Source organism: Ailuropoda melanoleuca, chromosome 18, assembly GCF_002007445.2.
Source record: "Ailuropoda melanoleuca isolate Jingjing chromosome 18, ASM200744v2, whole genome shotgun sequence".
In the NCBI taxonomy this organism is placed as follows: domain Eukaryota; kingdom Metazoa; phylum Chordata; class Mammalia; order Carnivora; family Ursidae; genus Ailuropoda; species Ailuropoda melanoleuca.
In genome coordinates, this window is record NC_048235.1 from 29,484,320 (window position 1) to 29,496,577 (window position 12,258).

At 39.6% G+C, this 12,258-nt stretch overlaps 1 protein-coding gene across 5 annotated transcripts in view; it reads left to right on the plus strand.

The window, feature by feature from the left end:
• INTS10 (integrator complex subunit 10) overlaps window positions 1-12,258 on the plus strand; it is a 37,565-nt gene that overhangs the window by 1,220 nt on the left and 24,087 nt on the right. For all 5 annotated transcript variants that reach the window (XM_034647492.1, XM_019798692.2, XM_019798691.2 and 2 more), the window contains exons 3-10: window positions 899-1,002; window positions 1,701-1,840; window positions 3,802-3,883; window positions 4,386-4,526; window positions 5,193-5,364; window positions 5,761-5,930; window positions 6,855-6,988; window positions 11,480-11,633. In XM_034647492.1, the coding sequence (XP_034503383.1) occupies window positions 899-1,002; window positions 1,701-1,840; window positions 3,802-3,883; window positions 4,386-4,526; window positions 5,193-5,364; window positions 5,761-5,930; window positions 6,855-6,988; window positions 11,480-11,633 (1,097 nt within the window). The remainder of the gene's footprint in view (window positions 1-898; window positions 1,003-1,700; window positions 1,841-3,801; window positions 3,884-4,385; window positions 4,527-5,192; window positions 5,365-5,760; window positions 5,931-6,854; window positions 6,989-11,479; window positions 11,634-12,258) is intronic.

The following is a 12,258-nucleotide window of genomic DNA, read 5'->3' on the forward strand; positions in this document are numbered from 1 at the left end:
AGTTTCGTGTGTCTGTGTATACGTGTATACACAGTACAACACATACAAGTTGGTTTTTGTGGGAAAGATACAAAAGTGAAATCATACTGCATATATCACGCTGCAGCTTGCTTTCTTCACCCACTGTCATGGAGGGATGCCTTTATTTTTCATTATGTAGAGCTCTTCTTGTTCATATTTGCATAGCATTTCATAACACTCATGGGCATTGAGGTAGTTTCCAATTATTTGAGATTGTATTCAGAGTGTCAGTAAGCAATTTTGTACCCATATTTTAGTGTTTTTCTGTAGAGTAGATTCTTAAACATTGATTTTCACAGTCAAGGGTATACAGGATACACTATCAAATTACTCTCCAAAAAATACAATTCGAATTTACATTTCTACTAGCAGTGTATAAGAGTGCCCATTTTCCCACACATTTGCCAGCATTGGCTATTATCAGTCTTTCTATTGGGTTTTTAATTTCTGCCAGTGATAGAAAGTGGTATCTTACTATTTTTTAGAAGTTTGTGTTCATTGTATTACTAATAAGACTGAGTATCTTTTCAAGTGTTCTCTTTGGCTGTTTGTATTCTTTCTGTATTTTGCCTTTGCCCACTTTTTCTTTTGGGTAGGTTTTTTTTCTTTTCTTTTTTCTTGTTGATATTTAGGAGTGCTTTATATATTATGGTCATTTGTCTTTTCACTTATAAAAACTCTAAAGACTTTTGTGATTAACTTCATTTTCCTTTATTAGTTTTTATTTTTATATCTTTATTTTGGTTTGTTTGGGTACATCTACATACTCACTTGTAATAAAGAAAAATGTGTATTTCTCCGTATGCTCATGCTCTTTTCTTTTTGTAATACTATATAGAATCTGACATTTTAATTTATTGCATTCATTTTAAAATAGGTTTGTGAATTTCCCAGATCAGCCCGTGGTGTGGAGAGAAATCAGCATTATTACATCAGCATTAAGGAACGATTCACAGGATAAACAAACCCAATTTTTAAGAAGTAAGAATGGAGTTATAACTTAATGGTCTATAAATTACCGTTTCTGGAATACTAAGTTGTATATAGTAATTTCACAGAAAACTCAACATCTGTGGTATTGGTATTCAAATGTATGTTTGTTCTTGACAGCTGAAGTCTGTACAAATGGTGTCATCTGGCCCCTGGAGCATTTGCTTAGAAACCTCTAAGCTTCCTTAAAGGGTGTGCATTTATCAGTTGGACCAGGGAACTGAATATATTTTTAGCAGGTTTTATAGTGATCAGAAAGCATCTGTAGATTAGGCAGATCTCCACAAAACAGGAGAGAAACTTTTAGTGATTTATGACCTTACCCTTGGTTGTGATAGCCAATCAGAGATTTCAAATTCTGGGTAAAAAAGTATGTGGTTTAGGTTATTTCAGCTTAAACAAGTGCATCCTCTTTATCTCAGCCAGCAGCAAGCACTGTTGTGATCCTTCCCCTACACCATTCTTATCTTCTGGATCCGATAAGGCCTCCAAGTGTTTTAGGGTCATTCAGCAAACATCTATGTCCAATACCACCTGACCCAGAAGCCTTCTAGGTTGTAGGTAAAACTCAAACAGTGATTCTAAATGTAGTATTTACTGCTCTGTACATGAAAATGCCTTATTTCCACTTTAGCTTCAGGATTTTCTTTCTGAAAGAAAATTTTTAAAGTACAATGTGTTATGTACAGGTTTATTTGAAACTCTCCCTGGTCGGGTCCAGTGCGAAATGTTACTAAAGGTTACGGAACAGTGCTTCAACACATTGGAACGATCAGAAATGTTGCTTCTACTTTTGAGACGCTTCCCTGAAACAGTGGTGCAGCATGGGGTATGATTGATCCTTTCCTTTTGCTCAAGAGAAAATAAAACCGATCAGCACATTCATCAGCTGGGTTAGAAGCTATAGTGGGTATTATCTAAAGCAGAAATTCTGAAGAGTACTGGGTAAGACTGAACTTAAATCAAGGAATCTTCATCAGTAAAGCTAAAACGATGTCACTGTCATCAAACTTTGTAAATTTCCAGAAGTTGTCCCATCAGTGTAAGGAAACAGTCACCAAGCTTTGACAGTGCTATTTATTTGCAATCTGTAAAGTACAGTAAAGTTGTTTTTTTTTTTTTTTTAATCCTATTCCAGAGGTGCCTGGGTGGCACAGTCAGTTGAGCGTCTGACTTTTGGTTTCAGCTCAGGTTGTGATCTCAGGGTGGTGAGATTAAGCCCCGTGTCATGCTCCCAGCTCAGCATGGAGTCTGCTTGAGATTCTTTCCCTCTCCCTCTGCACCCACCCTCCCTCATGCATGCTCTCTCTCTAAATAAATAAATCTTTTTAAAAAAATCCTAATGCACTGTAGTCAACAATGTTTGAATTTAACTGAGAGCCATAGTCTATAGTCTCACTATGTGAGACTCATGTGTTTTTCCCTCTATTCCTTCTGTCTGTAATAATTATTGGTAAGTGTTAGGTATCTTCTTCCATACTCCCTGTACTCCCTGGACCCCTTGAGGTAGACAGTATCCCACTTTAGAGATGAGGAGAATCTTAAATATGTTAGTAGCTTCTTGTAGCTAGTAAGTGGGAGATTTAGGATTCAAATCCTTTATTAATTCAAACTCTCTTGTTTATTCTTACCCACACTATCTTTCAAGCTTCTGGCTCCAGTTAACCTTTTCTGTACCTCCCTCTATTCATTTCCTAGGGCTGCTGTAACAAAGTACCAGAAAACTGAGTGGCTTAGAACAACCAAAATTTATTCCCTCACAGTTCTGAAAGCTGAAAGTCCAAAAGCAAGGTGTTGGCAGAGCCATGCTCCCTCTAAAGGCTTTAGGGAAAGATCCTTCCTGCCTCTCCCTGGCTTCTGGTGGTCACCAGTAATCTTTGTCATTCTTCAGCTTGCAGCTTCATCATTCCAGTTTCCACCTCTGTTGTCACATGGCTTTCTTCCCTATGTGTCTATGTTCCTGTGTCTTTCTTTACATGACCATGTAAGGATTGTAGTCATTGGATTTGGGCTTGCCCTAACCCAGTGTGCCCTCTTCTCAACTAATTGCATCTACAAAGACCTTACTTTTTTTATAAGATAAAATATATGTAGGGTCACATTCTGAGACTCTTTGAGTGGACATGAATTTTGGGAGGATGCTATTCAACCCAATACATTCCTTGATCCTTACTCAACTATTAGCTCTTTGTGTTACCTTTTCCATTATTTTACCCCACCCCATGCATCGCCAAGTGATCCCAAGGAAGATAATGCAGATGTCTGGGTGGATTTTGATAAGCCTACTTTCTACTCTGCTAGGGAATACATGGTAGAAAATAATGGAAAGGTGCCCTTAAAAGTCAAACAGTTGCATCCAGCCTAGCCCAGGCTGAATGACTGACTACCCCTGACAACACTTGAAAGTGGTAAGGTTTGTTGACATAATACTTCTCGATGTAGAGAATACAGTTAATTTCTACATTTTGTAGAAAATTTCTACATCTCCTTTATCATTCTAACTAGTTCCAGTGCTTCCTTCAAGTTTCTGTAGACATCTTGTTAGCATTTTAATTTTGCTAGTTCAGAGGAGAACGACCAAGACAAAATAGTCAGTGATCAGGTGAATTTGGGGTTTCCTTCTGGGCTGTGTTGCTGATGTACTTTGTTTTCTAGTCTTTAAAATGAGAATATTTGTTTCTTGGGGAAGTTTGCTTATACAAACTGGTAAATTAAAAAAAATATTTCTTTATGTAAATCTGACGTTTTAAACTGTAACACATTTAAATGATTAACTGTATTTTGCAACAGGTTGGCCTTGGGGAAGCATTATTAGAGGCTGAAACTATTGAAGAACAAGAATCTCCTGTTAACTGCTTTAGAAAATTATTTGGTAAGAAAAATTGTATTTTGTATTAATTCCTTACGTAAGTAGAGTAAGCTGGAGTAAGTATCATTTCAGGGGTCAGGTCGTTTGTGGAAAGCAAAGGAACTTTTCATATTGTGAAATTTAAATCCTTGTCTATTTTTTTTACTCCAGAAAACATTTAAGCAACCCCTATATTTTTATTACGTAATATTTGATACCTCCTAAAGAATATGTGTAATAATATGTTCAAGTATGAGGCATAATAATAAATATCTGAATTGTCACCCAGTGTAAGAACTAGATCCTTACCCATAATGGAAAATTTGCTTGTGTATTTCCTTGCTCACTCCATCCACTAGTGTCCCTCTGCACTGCAGTTTTTAAATAAATGTGCCATAAAGGGTTTTTTTCCCTATATATTTTGGATACTACATTAAGTGAACTCTAAAATAATATTTTGTTCCTATCAGAATTGTAGGGTAAAAAGACAACTTAATTGTTTTTTCTCATTTTTCCTTTTCAACAGTTTGTGATGTCCTTCCTCTAATAATTAACAACCATGATGTCCGATTGCCTGCCAATTTATTATATAAGTACTTAAACAAAGCAGCTGAATTTTATATCAATTACGTCACTAGGTCTACTCAAATAGAGAGTCAACATCAAGGTAAGTGATGCTTCAATTTTATCTATACAGAGTTTGATAAATTGCAAACTCAAAAATCCCTCATCATTCTGATTATTCTTTGGATGCATACCAGTTTGATAGTGTTCTAAAAGATGATTCCTGGAAAAAAATACTACAGGTATAAATGAGACTTTTCTGGGGACGCCTGGGTGGCTCAGTCGGTAAGTGTCTGCCTTCAGCTCAGGGCGTGATCCCGGCGTTCTGGGATCGAGCCCCACATCAGGCTCCTCCGCTAGGAGCCTGCTTCTTCCTCTCCCACTCCCCCTGCTTGTGTTCCCTCTCTCGCTGGCTGTCTCTCCCTCTGTCAGATAAATAAGTAAAATCTTTAAAAAAAAAAAAAAATGAGACTTTTCTGGAACCAGTTTTACCCTTTGATTGAAACCGTCAACTTGCTGAACCATAATGTTAGTGTCCTGAGCTTCATACACATACCACAGCTCAAAGGTCATTTCTTACACCAGTGGCCAGTTGTGGGTCCTTCCCACATAATGTGTTGGAATGTTGTGGGTCCAACACATAATGTGTTGGAATTGTGTGCTCTTGCCTTTTGAATAGAGATTCAGACTGTGTCTTTCTCTGTCAAGTACTACATACATAGTAAATCATAAGATTAATTGTAGGCTTCTTTTTTCTCTCATTTCCCAGGTGCCCAAGAAGCATCTGATTTAATGTCACCTAGCAAACGGAGCTCTCAGAAGTACATAATAGAAGGGCTGACTGAAAAATCATCCCAGATTGTGGACCCTTGGGAGAGGTTGTTTAAGATTTTAAATGTGGTTGGAATGAGATGTGAATGGCAGATGGATAAAGGAAGACGGTAAGAAATTGTTCATTTCTAGAATTGCTTAGCAAGCCTTCTGATACTGTAATCTCAGGATCTTTAAAAACAAAAACACTTTCTTAAAAAGCGTATAATATATATGCTTCGGGCAACTTGGTATTTATGCAAAAGAGGGTGGTTTTTAACTTTATTAAAAGATTCCCGGCGGAAGAGGCTGTTGAGCTGAAGCACTCCTTAGCGTTCAGAGGACAGAGTAGCTGCTTTGTCATGTACGTGTCCTGAAATCGTGGTCTGGTCACTGCTCTAATTCAGAATCACATATGCCTCCAGCTGCATTTGGTAAATGTCACGCTTCTATTGGGGCTTTTCTCTAGACCTTTTGCTGACAAGCCCAGAGTAATTAAATAATTTTTATCATCTTTCATCTTTCAGAAGCTATGGTGATATTTTGCATAGAATGAAGGATCTCTGCAGATACATGAACAACTTTGATAATGAAGCTCATGCAAAATATAAAAACCAAGTGGTTTATTCCACTATGTTGGTCTTCTTTAAGAATGCATTCCAGTATGTCAACAGCATTCAACCATCTCTATTCCAAGGTTGGTTAAAGAATTTTAGAGTCTCCCAAAACACTGGCTTCAGCTGGGATGATGAAGAAGATGAAAATGTTTACCTTAACATTGTTCTTGGATCCAAATAATTGTGGGGTGACACCAGTGCCTTTTTTTAAGTTGTTGGTAGTTTTTACATAAGTGCATTTTCATTTAAAACTTCTATATCGGGACACCTGGGTGGCTCAGTCAGTTAAGTGTCCGACTCTTGATCTCCGCTTAGGTCCTGATCTCACTCACGGTTGTGAGATCAAGCTCTGCGTTGGGCTCCACGCTGGGCATGGAGTCCACTTGATTGATTGATTAATTAATTAAATTTTTATGTCAAGTGATATAGTGGTACTGCGAAACTAAATACGGATATTCAGTGCCTCTATTTTGAAAAAGCAGCAGATGTAGCAAAGTACTGAAGTAGATTTCACAAAGGCTTTGCAATAGACGAAGATTTTTTAAGTAACATTTATGCATATAAATTCTAAAAAATGTGAAAAATAGGTGAAATCACCTACCCATCCAATATAATACAGCTCTCATATTTGTGTATTACCTTATAGTCTTTCATGTATTTAGATTTTGTTTGGAATTTATAGCTATAAGGTATTACACATATAACTTCATAGTCTTGAGTTTTTGGCTAATTTTATGATTCACGGTCACTATGAAAAATGTGTAGATACGTAAGAACAAATACAGAGAAGGAACGTTTGCTTGTGATCTGTCATTGAGAGAGAACCTTTATTAATATTCTGGTGTATACATGTACACTTATTTGTCTACCAGACTGGGATCACGCTGAACATACTTTTTAATGACCTGTATTTTCAAACAACAGCTGAGTAAACTTCCACCTGATACTAAGTTTTCTTTTCCTTGCCGCATTTTTAAGTGTTGGTGTTTTCCCCCCATCCATAGGTCCTAATGCCCCAAGCCAAGTTCCACTGGTTCTTCTTGAGGATGTATCAAATGTGTATGGTGATGTAGAAATTGATCGTAACAAACATATACATAAAAAGAGGAAACTAGCTGAGGGAAGAGAAAAAACCATGGTAATCCTTTCAGATATGATTATTACCGGATTATATGTTTGTGGTTTGCTGGAAATGAATGTAAAATACAGCTTTGGAGCTAAATTGATAAAGCTTAGGTCTTTTAATTATAATTACTGTGTAAATCAGTGGTTCTCAACTGGAGGTGATTTTGCCCCCCAGGGACATTTGGCAGTGTCTGAGGACACTTTTTGATTTCCACGGCTTGGTGGGGAGGAGTTGCTATGCGTATCTCCCATGTAGAGGCCAGCATGCTGCAAATGGTGCTACAATTCACGGGACAGCCCCACACGAAGAGTTGTTCTGATGTTGAGAAACCCTGGTATAAGTTAGTTCTATCTGCCAGGACTGAATGTCATCAATTAAAGGTAAAAAGCAAAGCCAAGTGAACTACATTGAGCATCTAGACAGGGTGCTGTGCTGAGTCCTGGCCTCAAAATGGAAAGGGCCAAGGTGTTCCGGCTAGGAAGTCATTAGAAGCCAAGGGGAGATGTTCGGAAGGTTTCATAAAGGAGGTCAGCATTTGAGATCAGCCTTGAAGGATGTAGAGGGTTTCGTCATTTGGAATTGGAGGGTGGATTTTGTGAAGAGAAGACAGTTTGCACAAAGATGCAGGGGACAAGCAGCAGGCCTGGGCAGAACAGTGATTTCTAAACTTATTTCAAAGCAGAGGAATCCATTCAGTGAAAGCTTTAGTGGAGGCCCAGTGTGTAACAGCATGACCATGGAGGTGCTCCAGGTCAGGAGTCAGCAGACTTTTTCTGTGAAGGGCCAGGTAATAAATGATGTAGGCTTTACAGGCCCAACAGTCTCTGTTGCAGCTACTCAGTTCTGCTGTTAAAGTACAAAAAATAGCCATACGCAATAGTAAAGAAATGGGGCGGCTGTGTTCCAATAAAACTTTATTTATAAAAACAGGATCTGGTCTGCAGGTCATAGTTTGCTAACCCCTGCTCCAGGTAAAATACTTCAGGGGAGCCTAGCGTCTCACCCACTTTCTGTCCCCTCTCTCCTAGTGTCAGTCCCCTTACCACTTCTTCAGCCCCTGAGTAACATTCACTAGACCCGGGCATGAGGAGAGATTAGTTGAATCTGATGTCTTTGTAAACTGCATGGTATAATATGGAATGGATCAGGGAAGACGAAACCTTTCTGAAGGCTTCTGAGGTTGTTAAACCTTCTGATAAACTCCTTTGTTTCCTCCCACAGAAAAACGCACACACGCACAATTTCGCAAATAATTTCTGAGGTTGAAAGATGCTTTGAAATCCAGCCAGAACCCCAGGTTGAGAACTCTGCTAACCAGGCTTTCCCAGATGCCCTCTGATTCATGTTTTTAAAAAACCACTAACGTGGCTGGGTAGCTACTCTCTCCTTCTTCCCTGACATTCCCAGGTGGGGTCACTCGTTAGCTGTCCCTTCTGGGTTCCATGAGTATGTGGTTTATCCAGGTACTTTACGTTAAGACCACAGACACTTCCTGCCATGTGGATAATAGGTCGCCTAATACTGGTTTTAACTAAAAGCAGTGATGTGTCCCTTATAAATCAGTATAAATAACATGGCTCCACTGGCCTGTTTCTCTCCATCCCCACCACCTGCTCCCTGTCCAAGCCATCCCAGTCTTTCATACGTCATCAGGGCTGTCGTCTTGTCTCCCTGCTTGCACTCTTGCTCACTACCATCTCTTCTTTATCCAGCAACTTTAGTGACATTTTTAAGACCTGAATCAGACATCGGTCCCCTGCTTTACCACCTCTAGTGGCTTCCCTTCATGCCCAGAATAAAATCCAAGCTCTTCACCTTGGCTTCAGAGCCATTACTGAGCCAGCCTTTGTATGCCGCAGACGCTCGGGCCTCTCTGCACCTCCAGCGCTCTGAGCCCCTTTCTGCCCCTGGATCTCTAGCCCCAAGCTGTGCCCTAAGGTTGGAGTACGTCTCTCTGCCCATTCTGTGTCCTTGTCACTTAGCTCTCAGCCCAGACTTTTCTCCCTCAGACCTCTCAAAATGCCCATCCAGTTTTCCCTCTCTATTACTCTATTTTAATTCTGCAGAGCCCTTATTGCTGGCTGTTTTCTTGTTTCTTCATTTGCTGCTGTACTGTCTGTGTCTTCTGATTAGCTCTGTACAAGCTCCGTGGGGCCAAGGACATTGTCTGTCTTGTACCCTGGACACCTGGACAGTGCCTGAAACACAGCTGGTGAATGAGTGAATTCCCACTCTTCCCTGTCAGCCTTGGCGTCTGAGCCATGGCATAGCTGTTTAAACCCTCTGGCCCTCTGGTTCTTCGTTTCTCACCTCTCATGTGTCCTCTGGCAGGCCCTGCTCTCATACTCTGGCCCTCCAACCAACCTGGGTTTCCATCTGTTTCTGTTTTTACTCTACTAACTGATTTTTCCTGGTTTTCCTTCTGTCCCACAGTCTGCCCCGACCTGCCGCAGGTCCAGCCGTGTCTGTTTAGCCATCGCAGCAGAGGACGTAAAGCTCAGCTTATAGATTCATCTTGTTTTACTCATAGTGTTTTGCTTCTTTTAATAACCAAACATCTAAAAATTGGGAGATTTCTCACAACAATGGAGATGTCTGACTTCTTTAATAATTGGGATATTTGATTCACTGGCCCCTGATGCTGGCCCACAGCTGGGGCCACATGGATGCTGCCTACGGTCAGGCAGGCGTACGTTCTCCACCCAGCCTGATTCCCTGGCTCACATGACGTGCCAGGTGGCTGGAGCTGAGGGACTGTCCCCTCCTGTGGGCAACACGTTCTCCACCCACACGTGCTTGTGTGTGTCCCCTGTAGCCAGGGTTCTCGCTTACAGCAGCTGCCCAGAACTTCAGAGTGTAATTTTGCATTTCAAAATCAATTTCTTTAAATTTTAGAAACTGTTTGGAAGCCATTCTTACCATGTCTGAGGTCCCTTCCATAAACTCCCAATCCTGTTTTGAGGCAGGAATGTTTTCTATAAATTTGCAACAGTGAATACCCCATTCATGTTAGTATATCCTATTAGATTGGCACCGTGTGGCAAGGAACTGGACCCTGATGAAGTAGGATACCTAACAGGTTTTGATTGTAAAAGGGAGCTGGGTATGTGTCGTTACTGAGGGAAGATAAGAATATGGCAGCTAAGTGGGCAGGGAGGGTCCCCAAGCATCAAGGACTAGCAGGAAAATACCAGGCTCTGAAAGTGGGGCAGAAAGGTGGGTAGTGGGAGGGAGGTGCTTATTTTTTCCGAGATCAGCTTGAGGAATGGAGCTTTTACCTGAAGTATTGGTACATATTTTTAAATGAGCATAGTGGCGTGAAAATCTGCAGGGAGAATTTAATTTGGGTCATTAAGATAGTAAAATAACCTAGATAGAATAAAAGAGTCCAGAAATTCTCAGCAAAATAAAACTACGCGGAGCTGTTTTACCTTTACCATTTTTTGGCAAAATGTCTGACCGTGCTCACTGTCACTTACGTAGGTGCATTTCTCTGAGACCTCTCTTTGGCTTTATGTTTCTTGAGATGAAGAGCAAGAAAAGTAGGCAAATTGTATTGTAAAATACAGAAGGCATTAATAGATAAGTGCAGGCAAATGTAATTTCTGGCCGACACCTTGCATTAGGGGAGCAGAACTAGAGAGGGTTGGCTGTGGGAGAAGGTATGTAGAGGGAACGAAAGATTAGGAAGAGTCGTTCCTCTGAGTCTTGGGGCGTTTGGGCTTTAATTTGATTCTTCTACACGATAAACTCGTTTGGAAGCAAATTAAATGGTTTCACATATTGAAAAAAGAATTAACTATAAAACATATGCCACATGAGGTGTATCTCTGAATTTAAAAATCTAATTTGGGGCATTTATAACATGGATATGTTTTTAAACTATTGGAAGTTTTAACTCGATAGCTTTACTTAGAACCCAGCATAAGCTTAGAGTTTATCGTCAGAACATAAGCTTAGTTTTTAAGGTAAAAATTGAATATGTGAGAATGAAAAGATGCCAAATTTATATATTAATTTTTAAGGCCAAATTGTGAAGTTCAAAATGTTATCCTCATGATAGTATCCTTTGAAATAAAATCCATACAGTAATCAGAATTGGCGGTAATAAACATAACAACGTCTGAGTACAGTTGACCCTTGAACAACATGGGGGTAAGGGGCACCAACGCCCCCCGCCCTACAGTCATAAATCTGTGTATAATTTTTGATTCCCCTAAAACTTAACTAATAGCTACTGTTGACCAGAAGCCTTACCAATAACATAAATAGTTGATTGTCTTATATTTGGTACGTTCTGTGTGTTATATACTGTATTCTTGAAACACAGTAAACTGGAGGAAAAAATGTTATTAAGAAAATCATAAGGAAGAGAAGTACATTTACAGTGCTGGACTGTATAAAATCCATGTGTCAGCGGATCTGTGTAGTTCAAACCTGTGTTGTTGAAGGGTCACCTGTATAAGTTACAAGTTAATCACCTTCTTCACCTTCTCTAAGCAGAGTTCAGACGATGAAGACTGTTCTGCAAAAGGAAGGAATCGTCACATCGTAGTCAATAAAGCAGAGCTTGCTAACTCCATTGAAGTGCTCGAGAGCTTTAAACTAGCCAGGGAGAGCTGGGAGCTGCTTTACTCCCTAGAATTCCTGGACAAGGGTAAGAACATGCTTGTCGTATTAGTGCTGTTTAATGTGTTATATAAAATCAGTGTGCTTAAAATAGTGTTCTACTTGGAACAGCAAGACACTTAGAGCTAAATTGCTTACAGTAGTTCACACGGTTTATAGGATTCTTTTTTGAGCAGCACATCTAATCAGTTATTAATTAATATTCAAATTATCAAAAATTATTCAAATCATTTACATCTTAGCTTCTACTCTGAGTGTTTATATAATTAGGATTGGGGTGGAGTTTGAGGGAGAGTTTTTGGTCTTTTAACATTGCATTGCTGGTCTCTTCTTTTTCTTGCTGGGTTTGTTTAGTGTTTTTATTTGTTCTGTCCTACTGCCTTGTATCTTCCTTAGGTCACATGTAGCTAAGCATACAAAAGGTAATGCTGTTTTTATTTGCATTAATTCCATTGCCTGAAAAACTCACCCTACAGAAAGCCTGTTTTCTTTTGAAAATAGACCTAAAACTATGGGGAGGTTTACAACTATTAAGTATTTCAACATTACTTAGAAATCACTAGCACTGGGGGTGGGGGGGATGGACATTGGGGAGGGTGTGTGTTGCACTGGGTATTATATAAGGCTGATGAATCACAGACGTGTACCCCTGA